The sequence below is a fragment of the Cololabis saira genome, chromosome 21 (genome assembly GCF_033807715.1).
Source record: "Cololabis saira isolate AMF1-May2022 chromosome 21, fColSai1.1, whole genome shotgun sequence".
NCBI lineage: Eukaryota > Metazoa > Chordata > Actinopteri > Beloniformes > Belonidae > Cololabis > Cololabis saira.
In genome coordinates, this window is record NC_084607.1 from 7647342 (window position 1) to 7665779 (window position 18438).

An 18438-nucleotide genomic window follows, 5' to 3' on the forward strand; every position below is an offset into this window, starting at 1 on the left:
CATTACATTTGGTTTACAAGTGGAGGACAAAAACATAGACTTTGGAATCAATCATTTAATTATATTGGTTACATTTTTTATTCATAAATGTCGCTTTTTTTTGAATTAATCCAATCTTTATTGCATATCTAAACGAAATAATTCAGTACAACAATTTTTTTTTTAAATCTTGCATGATTGAAAAAGCCCAGCATCTTACTAAGTATCTTTGTACCCTAATTCCTGACTGATCACTTGCATTTTTTTATTTTATTTTATTTTATTTTATTTTATTGTTTATTCCTTTTCTTTCTTTTTCGCTCTGTATCTTCTTTATTTTGTTTTACTCATTGGTCGCTCAGTGTTCTTTGATGCAAATGTTCTTCTGTAATGTATAATGTGCCTTGTTTTTTTATGTAAAATCAATAAAGAGATTGGAAAAAAAACAAAAAAAAAGTTAATAAATGAACAAATGAAGAACTGAAGCAAAGTCAATCTGGTTAAATATCTAATAATATGATTTCATTGACGGGGCAGAGAGTGGCGGGTGAAATTAAACTACCTTGTAACTCTCCCTCGCTCTCTCTCTAGTGGGCGTGGTCTGGACGGCTACAGTACAGTATATGTGTTGAGTGTGTTGAGGTGAGAGTCAGGACTTTCCTACACCTGACAGCGCACAACAGCTCTTCAGTCTTTCACTAAGGTAAGAACAATATGCACTTTGTACTTTATACTCCAGTATCTCACAAAATATGTCAAGGTAATAAAATAATAATAATACTTCCCACTACTGTATGGTCGTAATTAATAAAAAGGAACACGTTTGATTCATTATTTTAGGCTTTCCATGTTTTAGTTTGCAATGATTTAAACACTTAGATAAAGCAGGCTTTTTACTTTTGTGTAAAATATCCCGTTTATTCTGAAAAGTGTCAAATGCAAATTCGGCAAAAGTGAAAGTGTTCACTTACATAAACTTTCAAACTTTGTAGATTGCAGATAAAGATACTGCAAATCATTACAGGAAGCGCTGTAGTGCATCAGACACAACACAATAAGAACTGAAGATGACAAAAGAAAATAACTTTTTAAAACACTTAATTAAGTGCACTTTATTTAATGACCATGGTGCGACCAGGGAATAATATAATAAGGTCCTTATTGATGGACAGTTAAGTCAAGTGAATTTTACAGGACACAATCACATCTCCAATCGTGTCTCAAGCTGTATAAAAAATGCTGGTTCTATTATTTTGGTTTCTTTATATGGTGTCTTTGCTCATGAGGTTTTAAGCTAGTATCTTTTCACAAATAGACTTTTTTTTCAAAGTTTGTTATCTTAAAAATCATTTTGATAGCAGATGTTTTAAGCAGTTCACTGATCTGAAGCATTTGGGTGTAGGTTACTACAGTAGTGAGGGGAAAAAGACATCAGCAATGACCTTTGAAGAATAATTTTTTGCTATCTTTCGATCTTGGAAAGATTATAATACCAACTCCAAGCAACTGGCATTACATAAGAAACATACCGGTAGTTCGAGCTCAATTGGAGTTACAAGTTAGTTTATCTCTTTCCACACATCAGAATTAGTTGAAGTTCTGCAGGAAAGTCTGAGGCGGGTACATTTAAGCTTTGTTTTTTTTTTTGATAACCACCAAACTGTCATGCATAAGTTTCACTTTATGTTTCCAAAGCCTTCTCTGTGTGATTCCCTCCTCCTGCAGATGCAGAGGTGGGTTGTGATCTGTTGGGCTCTCCTTGCCCTGGTGGCTGCTGATGAATGTCCAGATGGCGGGAGCTGTGAAGACGGTCAAACTTGCTGCAACAGTCCAGCTAAAGGCTATGAATGTTGTCCGCTGGATAAGGTAAATACAGTCAAGTGTAATCATTAACCTACCAATTGTAATTAGATATTGATTGAGGATTTTTCATCTCAAAACACTGAGTTGTCTCTAAACCCTAAATGTCAAATAGTTATTAACATAAAACAATATTCAACATTTTATTAAGCCAACGCACCACAGCTGACTGAAGTCGCCATCATATTCATGTTCTGGATCACTTTCGGTAACTCAGATCTGGTTCATTTAAGACATCGAGAGGTCGTTAATGATGTCTGGGCAGAGAATGGACATATTGTTAAGTTACACTTAGATAAAACAGGAAATGACTATGCTAAATGAGCTACATTCATGAGATATCTGTCTTGGATGCTCTACCTGCCCTAGATGAGCTTTTATTGGGGCAATTTATCCGCTGCAAGGGGGGGGGGTGACTCATTTTGTGACTCTGATGAAGGCAAAAGGATCGCCGAAATATGTTGGTAATTAAAAAACCTAAAATGTATTTGTCAGACAAAAAGAATTAGCAAATTAAATTGTAAATCCATAGACAAAATTAACTTTATTAAATCATTTATTGGGCAATTCAGGGGAGTCATTTATCCTGCACCAGGAACAAGATATTTCATCTGGCATGCTGGTTTGAAGTCATTAATCAGGCCAACCGTTTTGGTTTATTACAGGACCCAGGAGGTAAAATATTCATCAATCCAAAGGCTTCTTGATTGATCCCTGACTTCTTTACTTTATGTGTCAAACTGTTTTTGGGCAACACACCAAGAACACTCATAACTTCTGCATGTTTTGTAAGTTGTTTTGGATTAAAGCATGTGCTTAATGAAGTTGGTGAGGAACTTTAAATTATCAGTCACAGCAAAGCACAAAGTAAATGGACTGTAACGGTAAAAGCTCAGCAGAAGTGCAGACTGTAGAAAACAATGGATGAAACATTCGGTCACGTGACCCACGGGTTTCCCAGGGCCAGTTTTGAAGCCTGTTTTTCTTCGTACGGGGTGCTGCCAGGTTACTGCTATTACTACTGTCATTTAGCAGATACCTTTATTCAAAGAGATTCACATGTGAGAGAACAACACAAGCAAGATCACACAGGAGGGTCCAGCATGGATAAGTGCTGGTGCTGCAACATGTCAATCAAAGTTGGCTTAGCTCCCAGCTCCTCCAGCCGAACCTGCATGACAATTATGGTTGAAGAAGTGATGATGGCCAGCCATTGGCTGAGCTGACTGTCAATCGTAGCAGAAATAAATGTGATGCTTTATATTAACTCTCCTGGCGTGGTACAAAAAAATTCAGAGTTGTCGTGGGTGTGAAATCAAACGATTGAGACCAAAAGAATTTTTTGAAACCCCTAAATCTCAGTAATAATAATAATAATGACAATTCGTTTAATTCGTTTAATTATTTATTCAAACAGGTTAAAACAAAGAAAATAATGAGAATACATAAAATTTATATATATAAAAAAAAACATAAGCAAAAACAAAGCAAATTAAAGAGACAAATCTAGATGTAAATAAATATTTCCTGTTTGAAAGGGTGTAGGATGAAGTTTCAAAAAACTTTTCTAGTCCTAGCCCTTCTAATGTTCTGTTTTTACCATTTCTTCATTTCGCAGAACTTATAAAAGAAAAGCATAAAAGAAAAGAAAAAGTGGTTCAGCTGAGCAAGGCACTTTGGTCATTGGCTGTCAGTTCATGTGTCCATTTCCGTTTTGTATCCGTTTTGTAATAATGCAATAATAAGTTGCATAAACATAAATGGATCTAGTCATTGAGACTAAAAAATATAATTAATCCTCTGAATTTGAAATGATCATTAACATGACTCAGCTTTAAGTGTGGTCATTTATCTTTACAACGCTGTACGTTTGTCCAGGTATAGTAATTCAGCCCAGCAGTTCTTTTGCCATATCCTAATTTAAATGAACATACAAGATAAAGTTTCTCTCTCATTTTACATTTAAAGTTGTTCTACAGTCATCCTTGTCATCCCTGCCTCCCTTTTTTTTTTTACTATTTTACAAACCAGATAAAGGAACCAGCCTCATTCAGCCCGTGTGATAGCCGTTCTGAAACTTTGCTAGTCAAAGTGTGTCTACTACCCTTTGTCTCGTCTCTGCAGGCTGAATGCTGCGGGGATCACATCCACTGCTGTCCTGCAGACACACTCTGCAATGTGCAAACATCCCTCTGTGAGAACGCCACCGTGGCCTTGCCGTGGGTGGAAAGGACTCCTGCAGAAAAAGCCACAACCTCCAAAGTAAGATGCGACGCAGATCCCCCTTATTTTCTGTGTGAAAACAGACAGCAGATATTCAGGGAGATGTCTCTGTGCAGTCTTTCAGGATGATCAAGTCCTACATGGGTGAGGACGATGATAACATCTGTCCGGATCAGTCACGGTGCCCTGCTGAGTTTTCCTGCCTCAAAGCTTTGACAAAGTATGGCTGTTGCCCGCTACCCCAGGTAACCTCAAGCACACAGACACAGACATGCAGCTTTCCAAAAATGGACATAAAGGTACTGATTGTATTTTGCTGCTGGTATCTGGGATGAAGAGAGAAGATTTCCTGTCAATGAATTATTGTTAACTTGTGGTTTGACTTTCCCTATTCTACCAAAATTTAAGCATTTCACTTTCTCTTTAAACATTCTTGCCTTAGACTCAAGATTATTTTAATCATGTTGCAACATGGAGCGTCTGTGTATTGCATCACACACAGTCTTTGAGTCATTTTCTTCTGGTCTAAATCCAAATATCGTATGTGCCCCAGGACTTTTCATGTGGTTCTGAATTTCCTCATCAAGAAGCAGGGGAACTCTGCTTCATACATGTTTTTTCAGTCATGCAAAGCAACTTGTCTCCAAAAGCCCACTCACTTCCTGTCACAAAGCATTTATGTTTCCTTTGTTTAGTTTTAGTTTAGTTTATTTTGTTTTGGTCATTTACATTTTAAGATGTTTGCATATACACACTGTATATGTATACACACAGGTATAAATATATATATATATATATATATATATATATATATATATATATATATATATATATATATATATATATATATATATTATATATATGTACACATTTCCTTTTTTTTTTTTTGACCAAAAAGGTATAGGCTGAAGCCTCATGGCTTATTTTGCCTATCCTTTTCAACAAAAGGCAAACTTCAGAAACAAAAGATACTAATAAGAAGAAAACGAAACGAACGAACAAAACAAAGAAAATGAACAAAGAAGAGAAGAAAATAAATGTGGTCACTCACGATTGAGGACAGCTGCACGATTGAGGACGCTTTGCATGTTACATTTAAAAAAAAAAAGGCTGTTTCCCTTCACTGAAGACTACCCTTCAGTACATATGCAATGATAGTCTCAGTTGTGGGAAAAGTCAGATTAGTTTGGCCTCAGTGAGGCTTTTATTCACTGTAAATTAATCTACCAGTTTGTTTTAAAGCGATCAGTTTTATAAACGGTAGAGTTCAGTGATTGAAGCATTGTTTTAACGTTTCTCGGCCACCGACAGGGAGTCTCCTGCTCTGATGGCAAACACTGCTGTCCCGAGGGCCACCAGTGCAGCATGGACAGCCGCTCCTGCATGAAAAAAGGTCCGCCTTCTAATATGTGCCGAAATCTCATCCCTCTATGACTATTTTTTTTTTTTTAATGTTATAATTGTTTTCTATTGCGGCAGAGCTCATGGCTACAGTTCTGTGCAAGGACGGGGTGTCTGAGTGTCCAGATGACAACACGTGCTGTGAAACCCCTGAAGGCACGTGGGGATGCTGTCCACTGCCCAAGGTACAGACGGCTCTATCATTGACAGTCGTTACGCGCTGATACAATTCCATTACATACATGACATTTTTAAAAGAGGTAAAAGTCAAATGATGGATTTGCAAGTCCTGTCTTGATGTCCAGTTATCACTTCCTTATTGTTCCTTATCTATTGTGGTTCTAAGGCCATGTGTGACTTTATTGTCTGAACAGGCCGTATGCTGCGAGGATAAGAAAAGCTGCTGCCCAGAAGGGACCACGTGTGATGTCCAACACTTGAAATGCATTTCCTTATCTACCAAAAAAGAGCTGCCGATGTGGGCCAAGTTCCCCGCCAGAATAAGGGCTGACTGGGAGAACCAGAAAGGTCGGCTCTTCTTGTGTTTAGCTGCAAACGTGCCAGAGCACTTCCTCGTACTGGATAACCATTGTCTGAATTGTTTGTGCTCTCAGATGGTGGGAATGTGACGGCGAAGGCGGTTGATGATAATGACACTGGGAAAGTCCCTGAAGTCACCACAGCCAGTAGCATTCCTCCTCCTAAGACAGAAGTGCCTGTGTCATCTGTTACTAAGGCAGCTGGAGGTGAGATTACAACATTAGAGCATGTCAACAATCAAATGGACATTCAAATGTCTTAATCATACTACAGGCATACACAGTTGCTAACATTTTTTCCAACAGTTCTTGCTTTTGTACTTTATAACATTAATACTGACATGATATTCCATAAAATGCACAAATGGGAAGAAAACTGAAACATAAAGTGTCTTAATTAGATATTGGACTTTAAAAATAGACCATATTAGCGGCTAAAAAGGGAGATTTTGGGCCTTAAAACAAACATCAACAGACTCCCTGGAAAAATAAAAACAAAAAGTCCACAAGTGACGTTGCTCTACTGTTGTCTGAATTAATGCCCTTGTTTGGGGCGCACAGTGACCCCTCGAGCCCTCCGGGGTAAACGGAGCACACGATGGAGGAACCAACAGCCCTCTGGATTGTTGTCCCCACAGCCATCAGGCCATCAGGTTGGACCTGAACGTTTGCAGCCACAGGTCCAAGCACTGGCTGTAATATCTGCCTCCCTGCTTGGGATCCGGGCTTAAAGGAAGCTGGCGGGGCCACAGACTGATTAATTCGGTGTACCCTGTCCTAGCTGATTAATGGACTAGCCCCCCATTATCTGACTGAGCCCCTGCCAGCTCATTGAGATCCTGAAATTAGCTGCTACTGGTCGGCCCCAAAACACGACTGAGGACCAAAGGTGACCTTTCACTTGAGGTTTTTAAATCAGCTCTAAAAACACTTTTTCTCCCTGCTTTTGATTAGTTTTAGTGGATTTTGGCAAAATGTTATTACAAGATTCAAGATTGTTTATTGTCATTGTTCATATTTCATAACAACGAAATCACAGGTGCTTCATCGCAGGTATTTCAAACATATTCAAATTTTTGAATATTATTACTCTTATTTTTTATTTCATTGTATTCTTGTATTTTGTACTCATCTTATTTTATTAGGGCCCGAGCACTTACAGTGCGAAGGCCCTATTGTATCTGTAGGAGATGTCGTTTTTATTTTTATTTTTATTCCGACGAAAGGAGGGCCTTTTTTCCCCCTAAACGTGGCCCAAAAGTCACCAAATTTTGCACGCAAGTCAGGCCTGGTGAAAAATTTGATATTTAATGGTTTGCATTAATGGGCGTGGCCTAATGGCTCAACAGCGCCCCCTAGAAAACTTTGTGCCTCAAGCCCCACAATATGGTTTGACGTACATGCACGAAAATCGGTACACACCTGTATCATGTAGCAACTTAAAGAAAAGTCTCTCGGCGGCATGGCCGAAACCGAACAGGAAGTCAGCCATTTTGAATGAATCATGTAATTTTGCCGCAATTTATGCCATTTCTTCGGCAGTTAATATGGCCCGAACGAACCGTAACGTGCACCCAGGTGTGTTATAGCTCAAAATGTGCGTCTCCATCCTGCGACGATGCACATTACTTTTCTCTTTCAAAATCGTTACTGTGGCGATGATAGATGCCAAAAAGCACGCCCCCCCTTCATCTGGTTGGTCCATATTTGATAATTCCTACTTTCTGCAATAACTTTTGAATGGTTTGATATAAAGACTCATGGGTGGTGTCATCGGACTCAGTATTGAGTCCTTGAACATAATTGGTGCAAATTAGCCCCGCCCCTTCTTCTGATTGGTCAATATTTGATAGTTCCTACTCTCTGCCATAACTTTTGAATGGTTTGACATACAGAGTCATGGGTGGTGTCATCGGACTCGGTTTTGACTCCTTCGCCTTAATTGGTGCAAATCAGCCCCGCCCCTTCTTCTGATTGCTTGATATGTGATAGTTCCGATTTTCTGCAATAACTTTTGAATGGTTTGACATAAAGACTTGTGGGTGGTGTCATCGGACTCAGTTTTGAGTCCTTGAACATAATTGCTGCAAATGTGCCCCGCCCCTTCATCTGATTGGTCGATATCTGATAGTTCCTACTTTCTGCCATAACTTTTGAATGGTTTGATATAGAGAGTCGTGGCTGGTTTCATCCGCTAAATGTCCAGGCCTGAAGAATCTACATGCAAGTCATACAAGCTTCCACTGCAGCCTGAACGTGCACAAGGGTGCGAGGGCCCGTTCATCGCTGCTTGCAGCACTAATTTATTTTATCATTGTAATATAAGCCTATTATTCAGCTGTTTTTAACTGTACAGCACTTTGGTCAACCTCGGTTGTTTTAAACTGTGCTCTATGAATAAATGGCATATAAAATGGGATATTAATGGCAAAATACAGTTGCAGTCCTTAAACATACTTTTCTTCTTCTAGTGAACGATGTCCCGTGCAACGATACCGTGGGTTGTGCGGATAACACCACCTGCTGTAAAACCGCAACTGGAGACTGGGCGTGCTGTCCTATGCCAGAGGTGCGCGTTTGGCTCTCATCCGTCTTTAAAAAAACAATAAAAGTAGTTTTTGTAATAGGTGAAGCCCTAATATTGCCCTGTCATGTCGCCGCAGGCGGTCTGTTGTTCGGACTTCATACACTGCTGTCCAAAGGGGAAGAAGTGCAACCTGGCGGCGCAGACCTGCGACGACAGCACGTGCTCCGTGCCCTGGAAAGACAAGCTGCCCTCCATCCCCAGGCGGAGAGTCGAGACGCGAGAGAAGAACGTCACATGTGACGCAACCACCAGCTGCCCCGACGGCTCCACCTGCTGTAAAACCAAAGAGGGTGGTTGGGCCTGCTGTCCGTTACCGCAGGTCAATAATCAAACCAACATACAGAGCCTGGTTTAAGACAGCATTATCCAGAATTTTCAACTTTGAGGCTTTTACAGTTTATAGTAATATAGTTATATGCACACCCGCCGATAGGGCTGGACAAAGGGGTCTGTTGTCCCGGGCCCAGGGTAGGGGGGGGGGCCAGAACTAAAAAAAAAAAAAAAAAAAAAAAAAAAAAAATTACATTTTTCTTTCTCATTCTCATTAAATTATGGAATTATTTTTCAAAATGTTTCAAAATATGCCTATTTGTGGAAAGAATATGTAGTATTTGAGTTACATAAAAGCTTGTTATTAGTTTTCTGCCTAATTGTCCTTGTGGTCAAGAACACCCAACACAAAAATGGTTTGGCCGCTGATCAAAATTTGATGTTATCATTTAATTCAACCATTAGAATGGTCAAAATGTCCGGTCAGCACAAGTCCGGTGCTCAGAAAAGAAGAGAAAAGAGAAGAAGAAAATAGAGGCCTCAAAGATTCTCTACACAAATATTTTAAAAAGGTGGTGACTAGAATTGGCTGGAATTAATAAAGTCAGCGTAGAGCAAGGTGATAAAACAGCGAAGCCAACGTTTACCAACCTTGTAACTTAACCTAACTGTCTAGCTCTAATGTTAACGTCCATTAGCTTGTATAAAAACCTGAAGAGCAGAGGGAGAGGAGAGGAAGAGGGAGAAGGAGAGATCCGGGTGCAGGGGGGCCCATCTTAGATTATTTTGTCCGGGGCCCCGGCAAGACTGTCAGCTGGCATGGTTATATGTTTTAAGTAGTAAAGACAGCTTTGTACTGAGATGAGTTATGTGTCAGGAAACATGAATGCTGGATGAAAACACTGGTTTCTCCCACGTTTATGTGGCGAGCATGGAGCATATCGCTAATACCCATTCGTATCTTCTTTAATGCAACGAATTAAGTTTAATTAACATAAGAAACTAACTCTGGACACCATTGGTGAGGCACAAACCAAAGGAAGGAAGCAGTTGATGTAGGCAGAGTGACAAAGGTTAAAGGTTTCGGTAGTGTGTGCAGCGGTGAAGGAGCACTGCTTAAGGACTGTTGTTGCTTTGGCAGTAAAGAAGTTGATGATCTGAGGCGTTATTAGGAATTTTGGTTGGTCATTTTGAGTTGTGAATATTCGTATAAAGCCTGCCCTATTAGTTTGGTACGTTTTGTACCGATAGAAATCCCTGTGAACGGGAGGGGTACGAAACCTATTTCAGAGGTTTATTCCAAAGTGAGTGGGTATTGCTGGCCTGGATAGATCACTAGTAGCCTCTCAGGCGACGTTGGCATCAAAGGTTATCTCAGCAAACCACAAAGAATGGAAACATGTATTGTTTTCTGAGTTTTAGGTAATGGTAGATATACAATGGACCTTTTCTAAAAAAAAATTTTTTTATTGAGATCAATAGCCAAAGTAACAATGGTACATACATCTTCATAACTATTTTGATGAAAAAAAAACAATAGAAAGATCACTACATTCAGTGACCGTAGTGTACAAAGTATCACTAAAAGAAAATCACGAGTCAAAGATTTTTTTTCCCTTTTTTTTTTTAACCCCTCCAACATAGAAACATTAAAATAAAATAAAAATAAATGGATATAAAATTATAGCAGGATAAGAATTAATTACGCAAAAAAAGAATAGAAAATTAATAAATAAAAAGAAAATATAAATAAATACATAAATTAAAAAATATATATAAAATAAAATAAAAAAATAAATAAAAAAAAACAAAAAAAAAACAGCTCACTAAACTATTACTCTAAACACCATAATGCAAATACACACCGACACATAAATAAAATTGCAAAAAGGAAAGAAAAAGTATATGAAAACACCTGAATGAGTGCCAAGCACTAACAGGCACCTCTAAGTGGGTAACACTTTTAAGTTTGAAACATACAATGGACCTTTTTAACAATGCTGGTGACTGAAAGTGCTGCTGTCATTTTGTACGAAAAGGCGGTCTGTTGCGACGACCACGAGCACTGCTGCCCCTCGGGCACCACCTGCGACCTGGCGACCTTGACCTGTGATGAAGCGTCAGGATCCACACCCATGGCCCGGAAGATCCCTGCAAATACCACCCCCAGCCCGGTTACCACGACGACAGCGACCACCACCACCACGGCGACCACCACCGCGAGCGCACTTACCATGACGTCAACTACCACCCCGATCCCGGTCACCACCACGACGGTGGCTGCCTTGGACGAGGAGACGACAACGCAAGGGGCGGATGCCGCAGACGCTGGGATGGTGAAGTGCGACAGCCAAACCAGCTGCCCTCCGGACTCCACCTGCTGCCTCATGGCCTCCACCAAAAAGTGGGGATGTTGCCCGGTGCCGGAGGTGAGTTCTGCATCCTCACAACATCTCTGACATCCAGCAATTCATCCGTCACAGACGGGTTCTAATTTCACAAGTGTGCACGGCAGATAAATGCTCCAAATATCCCACGCCAGCATCCCATTGTACGCTAGTTGATCACAAGGACAGTGACTGCGTTTACATGCATCAATAACCCTTTTAAAACCTGAATATTGACAATAACCCGAATTTGCACGGCCATGTAAACACCAATAACCCCTTTGAATAACCCAAATTTGCTCATATTCAGGTTTTTAAAAACCTGAATATGACCCCTGGGTTACTCCTTTTAAAACCAGAATATTGGGTCATGTAAACACCAAACGGAATATCCCCATCAAACGGAACAGGAATTTGTTTTCTGCGCATGCTCTGTTCACAAGGAATCCTGGTCTTTTGAGTCCAGGAAGTTCTTATAAATACAGAGAAACGTAAGACCAGGCCACACTTTTGGAGTGAGGAGGAGATTAATCACTTCATAAATGTAATGAACGATATGAACATTTCTGCATTTGTAGACGGTAGAAAGTACCGGGATAGCCAGATTTACAAGAAGGTGAGCGAAAAGTTGCGCGAAGCAGCATTTGTTTTGAATTTGGATACAGGAAGAAGAAGCGGAAATGACGTTTTCCACGCGTCGCTGTTTTGATCCAGATATCCCGAATGATTAATAACCATGTTTACAGGGATAACCCTGTTTGCTCACGCATGTAAAAGGAATATTCCGAATGTTTCAGTAACCGGAATATTAGCAATAACCCGAATTTTGACTGCATGTAAATGTAGTCAGTGTCACCTGCGAGGTGCTAATCAGTCAAGACAGGATGGATGAATGATAATCACCTGCTTGTGGTTACGACTATGAAAGTATGTTTTTAGTTTGTGGAAGTCGGGGTGGCTCTTATTTGGTCGCATAGTAACATAGCGACCAAAAATAAGTCAGTCAAGCACCTAAAACTCTCATTTCCTTCGAGAGAACCACCTTTTTTGGTCTGATGTGGATGTCAGAACGTTACCTGGAGAGAAATGCAAGAGCTAAAATAAAGGCTAGGTGTTGGTCTGAAGACAAAAACAGGGGAATAAGTCGCTTTAAATTTTAAAATCCCTGCTTGCTTTTAAAGGGAGTGAATAAAAAACTAATAGCTGTGCATTAAAGGTTATGGAAGACAGAGTCAGAACCAATGCAGATGAAAGTATTTTAAGACAAAACAAGAGGTGAACAAACAAAATGAAGTGCATCTGCATCTGCTGAGTGTTTGTCATGAAACCAGTCCGTTACCAAAAACATTATTATTAATAATAATAATAATAATAATAATAATAATAATAATAATAATAATAATAATAATAATAATAATAATAATAATAATAATAATAATAAGTTAGAAAATGAATCTGGAATATTATTTAGCTTTATTAGTTCCAGCCCACAGTAATGCGAGTGAGTGGTGTTCCTTCTTTTTAAAACATTGAATACATTTAATTACTGGAGAAGCATAAAGTCTGCACTTCCCTTTTTCTTCTGAGTCTAAAGTGCAACCGTTCAATGAACATAGAAGCAGAAGTGAAGACAGGATGATGATGTGAAAGCGCCACTTCCCCTCTCACTTCTCCACAGGCGGTGTGCTGCGCCGATGGAAGCCACTGCTGTCCGACGCACTACAAGTGCGACGAGAGCCGGACCTCGTGCATCAAAGGAGAAGTGGTGATTCCCTGGTACACCAAGATCCCGGCCCCCTCGAGCCTGCAGGCCGAGCCCAGCTCCGGGCCGGACGACGACTCGGCTCTGTGTCCCGAGGGCTCCTCCTGCTGCCAGCTCTTCACAGGCGACATGGGCTGCTGCCCGTTGGAAAACGTGAGACGAGTGAAAGAAGTTTTGACGTGACGTTTATTAAGGAGCGATAGCTTCATCAGAGTTGTGGTTTTGTGCAGGCCGTGTGCTGCCCAGACATGGAGCACTGCTGCCCGCAGGGTTACACCTGCGACATCGTCTCCAGGTCCTGCCACAAGCTCATGGAGCTGCAGCTGGAGACCGTCCCGCTGACACCGGTGTACCTACCCGAGTACCAGCAGCTGCCCCCCCCCGGGACACAACTAAGCGTGCAGTGTGACGAGCAGTTCAGCTGCAAAGACGAGGAGACCTGCTGCAAGACGTCTGCAACCGACTGGGGCTGCTGTCCGTCTCCTAATGTATGAAATACTTTATTGTGATCACCGTTGCCATGGAACCAACTTCCAATCTGGGTTAAGGAAGCTGACACCATTTCCACCTTTAAAACCAAACCTACAGTAAAACGTTTCTGTCTAGTAAAGCCTCTAGTTAGTGTTAGGGCAAATCCCAATACACCCCCTACTTTCTACCACTACCCCTAAAAAAGAAGCCACAGATTTTAGGGTACTTGAAATCTTCCCAGGGCCCTGTCCCAATACTCCCACTACTCCTACTTTTCAGCACCACCCCTTAATTTTCCTTTATCCAAATAACGCCTGTTAAGAAATTTGATCCGATGTTTTCGGAGAAAAGCCGCCGGTCCGGGGCGCAGGCACAGCAGCAACTCACGGCCGGGTCAACCTGCGCCGTCGTACCGGGGAGAAACCTGCTCTGTGGAGAATTACCGCTGGCTGAAATAAATCATTTAGGAAAATAAATGTTGGTTTAATAGATGAAATCTAACAGTTGTAGCTACGCCTGTTAAGAAATTTGCTCCGAAAATTTCGGGATCAAAAAATGCCTGCCGGCTCGGGAGCTGATTTATGTTTCCACGTTAAATCGACGCAGAGCCTACGGCGTAGGGTACGGCGTAGGGTACGGCGTAGGGTACGGCGTAGGTTACGGCGTAGGTTACAGCGTAGGTTACGGCGTGCGTCGCTGCATAACCTACGCCGTAGGCTCTGCATTGGTGTAACGCGGAACCATAAATCAGCCTTTATTCTGGCGAGGTTTGAAAAAGACTTCGCAACAACGGGCAAGCGAGTGAATATTATGAAAGTAAAATATATATTTCTCGCTAGAAATGTAACAAAACGCATTTTTATGCAGAAACTAACTCAAAATATTGATTTTATTCACTAAAAAATAAGAAATGTCCGCCATGTTTTTTTTTATTCAGTCCGCAAATGACGACGAAAAGCATTCCGGGAATTTTTTCTGGCCCTAGGTCAGCTAGTCAGCATCGGAAAACCCTCGATCCGTAGGGACAGATTCATAACCACTACGCTCGTTTAAGCCACTACCACTAGGTGAAAAGAGGAATTGGGACACCACTACCCTCACGGAAACACGCAAAATTTAGGGGTAGGGCTGAAAAGTAGAGGTAGTGGGAGTATTGGGACAAGGCCTTAGTAAACACACAAACAGGGGGGCACCAACATGATCCACTGAGCGGTGCGGTGCCCATCACCCCTCCTTCTTTTCCTTTCTCAGTTATTAATTAGAAGTATTTCATAACCAGCATTGTTCTCCATTGTTCTTGTAGTTTGTTGTGCTGGTCTGTCCCCTCCTTTTCTCTTCTGCGCATGTTTGCAGGCCAGAGCTTCATGAGCTGCATGCTCCCCTGCAGTCCCCCCCACTGATCATCCCACTGCTGCTTCCACCTGTCTGTATGGATGTCTGGTAGATTCCTGTTGCCCCCCCCCCCCCCCGACCACCTCAGTGTCTGCTGTCTACATCTGCTTATATTGTCATCCCTGTAGTTCACCAGTTAGCCATTGTGTCTGTGTCTCTCCTTTCTCTGTTCTTCATTCTCTCTGTCTGTTTTCTCTTTTCCTGCTTGGTTTGTTTATGTTTATGAAATAACTGCTCGGGGGTCGTGTTCTGGGTCTCTGGAAAATGCCTAGAGACAACTTCTGTTGTAATAGATGCTATATAAATAAAATTGAATTGAATTAACGTTCAGATAGAACTGAGGATGGGGGGGGGACAAGAGGAAACCGCATCACTCATGAAAATGGGCTAAATGTTAATTTATTTATAGCTATGAAAGTCTTCTTATCGTGGTTTAAAAGGCACGATGCAGTTTCATAGCTGTGCATGTTTTGTCGTAGGTGCAGCGCCGTTCAACCATGTTGTTCACTCCCGGTTTCACTCATGATGTGACTTGTGTGTAAATTACCCCACCTGAACATGTAAAAAAGAAACACTGCGCTGGAAACAGTCCAGAAGCAAAAACATACATGTGCTGCTGAGATCTGAGATCAAAATTCTGATAATGGGAGAAAATGGATGTCCTGCACATGATGCTCGTGTTGGAGATGAGTTCTTCTTCCCTTGTTGTGCTGCTGTGTACAGTAGTAAATACTGCAACTGTGTCCAGTGTTTTGAACTTTTAATACATATGTATCTGCATTTATTACTAAAACACACCATGAGTTCTGAGACTTTCAAATTAGGATTCGAAACGTGCTGAAGGTTTTGAAGGGTTAACTGAAGGTTTGCTGTGTCTCCTCTGCAGGCGGTGTGCTGCAGCGACATGAAGCACTGCTGCCCCACCGGCTACACGTGCACGGCCGAGGGCTCCTGCATCCAGAGCAGGGGGCCGCACTGGCATAGCTGGCACGTTTTCCTGCCCTACAAGAAGAGAGCTCTGACCGTGTGAAACATCACTGGGCACTTACCTCCGGAGGCAACGCACTAATGAAAGTGGAAAAAAGGGATATAAAAAATGATTTTTAAATGCTTAGTCTTAGAGAAATGTGGTTAATGTTCAGGGGAGACACTGTAAAGCTGAAGCACACTCAAGTTTCTGTCTGCATGCATCTAATTTACATCCAATATAAATGAATACATAGATGCCTGTTATTCCAAGCACATGATAAGAATAAAACACTTCCTATTAAACTTGATTATAGTTACGGTCAATCATCTCTCTCTGTATGTCTTGCCAGCTGCCTTGTGTTTAAAATGCACCTCCTTTTCAAATACACCTATAGCTTTGGGTGTAGTTTTACATATCTGTGATGATTTTCAATACGTGACAACACGATGTGAGTGTGTCTGTTGTGGAAACTGTTACATCTTCACTCTTTCATAAAATGACATCACTTGTGTTTACAATAAATCAGTCTGATGGTAGACGACACGAGGCACAGAGAAGAGTTTTATGCTTGAAGTAGCTTAACTCTTTCACAATCACTTATAAAAACATATTTCACTTCTTCTTTTCATTCACTCCAGTCTATGAACCTATTTCTGTCCCCAGGTTACATTAATTTAGATGTTACAAAATATAAATCATGATCACAAGGCACACAGAGAACATCTGCTACTTATGCAACTGTTAAATAATTCTAAAATAAATCAATGATAAATAACAACATAAATAACTATTTCTCCACTATCATACATTGTCACATTTCCAGAATAGTTGAGTAATATCATTTTGGGATTCACACAAGTAACTTTCCACATCAATGTCATTCTAGGATTTAAAAATAAAAGATATAACTGAATAATATACATTTTTAAAAGAAACGTCTTCAACCTGATATTAAAAAAGTATATGGCAAAGATTATTCATATAACAAACTGATTTACTTCCCGAGTCATGCATTTTTTTAGGCTGACGTCAAACTGTAGGTGGATTATTTATTTATTTATTCAGTTCTGGCTTCATTTCTTCTTTTCAAAATAGTGACGTTTTGGTGAGAATGTGGGGATTCTTTCCAGTTGCGAGCAGCAATTTATTAAATTATAGTGGTCGCACACACATTTCCGGTTACTTGTTTCAAAATAAAATTATGTTAAACGCGTAACACTTTTCCCTGATAAGACTGAATATAGGACACTTTACCGTGAGGGAGATAAGACCATAGAAGAGCATCACAACATCACAGGAAATAAGTAAATGAATGAATGAATGAATGAATGAATGAATGAATGAATGAATGAATGAATGAATGAATGAATGAATGAATGAATGAATGAATGAATGAATGAATGAATGAAAAATAGTAAATCCGCTTTGGCAAGTTTCCCATGTGTGCTCTGTTAATACACATAATTGTGATTAAAAAAAAACGGAATTAAAGCACAATTCCAGTGCTTCAACACAGTGTATGTAATATTAAATGCCAAGGTGTATAAACCAGGTGCCATAAAGTAAAAATCCAGTCCAGCAGTTGTTCCAACTGAAGACTTCCATGAGTAAATAGAAAAGTAACAAAAGTATTATGCAAAAAAGCACTTATTCTGAGGTATCTGCACTTTCATACAATAAGTTAGACAGTAACAAGATATTACTTGTTACTGGAGGAAAAGGTATCAGGGAGCCACCCACGCCCGGAGGTCTCATTACTCGCAACCACAAGGGGGGCATCCACAGAGACCATCCCGGCCCAGACGGGTAGAGGAGTCCACACCACAGCGGTGAAGCCGTGGTGCAGAGCTCCACAACCATCCAGGCCAGAACCACCCCCAGGACGACCCCCAGGAGGACGACCCCCAGGAGGACGACCCCCAGGAGAACGACCCCCAGGACGACCCCCTGCAGGCCAGAGTCAGTCCCAGCATGGAAGCTCCCCATGAGGAAACACTGGAGCTAAAAGCTAAAAGAAAGCAGGATAAGATAGGCTATGAATTAAAAATGCACACTAAAAGAGTTTAAAAGTATAACATAAAATCCTAAAAGTAGGTCTAAAAAGCAAGACCTGCTAAAACAAACATAAGAAAGACTAAAAGGAATCTGCTGAAAGCCAATTTAAAAAGGTGAGTCTTGAGCCTGCTTGTAAAAGCATCAACAGTCTCTGCGGCCCTGAGGTTCTCCAGCAGGCTGTTCCACAGACGTGGGCCGTGGTAGTGAAATGATGCCTCACCGTGGGTTACGGTTCTAACTTTGGGAATTATTAAAAGGATAAATTATTGTGGTCAAATGTTTTTAGTTTGCTCCTACTTTGATAATACTACACTGATATTATATATATATACAGGACTGTCTCAGAAAATTAGAATATTGTGATAAAGTCCTTTATTTTCTGTAATGCAAAAATGTCATACATTCTGGATTCATTACAAATCAACTGAAATATAAAAGCCTTTTATTATTTTAATATTACTGATCATGGCTTAGAGCTTATGAAAACTCAAATATCCTATCTCAAAAAATTTGAATATTCTGGGAATCTTAATCTTAAACTG

The 18438-nt window shown here is 40.6% G+C and overlaps 1 protein-coding gene across 1 annotated transcript; it reads left to right on the top strand.

The window, feature by feature from the left end:
- Positions 1–603: 603 nt before the first annotated feature.
- grna (granulin a) lies at positions 604–16387 on the top strand. Its single transcript, XM_061712655.1, has 14 exons — positions 604–682; positions 1705–1845; positions 3964–4101; positions 4179–4307; positions 5374–5455; positions 5542–5648; positions 5838–5991; positions 6078–6209; positions 8474–8571; positions 8666–8908; positions 10899–11288; positions 12925–13161; positions 13239–13496; positions 15758–16387. Exons 2-14 carry the CDS (start codon positions 1705–1707, stop codon positions 15899–15901), a joined length of 2253 nt encoding a protein of 750 aa, XP_061568639.1. The 5' UTR covers positions 604–682; the 3' UTR covers positions 15902–16387.
- Positions 16388–18438: the final 2051 nt, after the last annotated feature.

Coding starts and splice junctions, on each gene's coding strand:
- grna (XM_061712655.1), top strand. CDS start 1,705: ATGCAGAGGTGGGTTGTGATCTGTTGGGCTCTCCTTGCCCTGGTGGCT. Junction 1,846..3,963: donor AATGTTGTCCGCTGGATAAG/GTAAATACAGTC, acceptor TCGTCTCTGCAG/GCTGAATGCTGCGGGGATCA. Junction 13,497..15,757: donor GCTGCTGTCCGTCTCCTAAT/GTATGAAATACT, acceptor TCTCCTCTGCAG/GCGGTGTGCTGCAGCGACAT.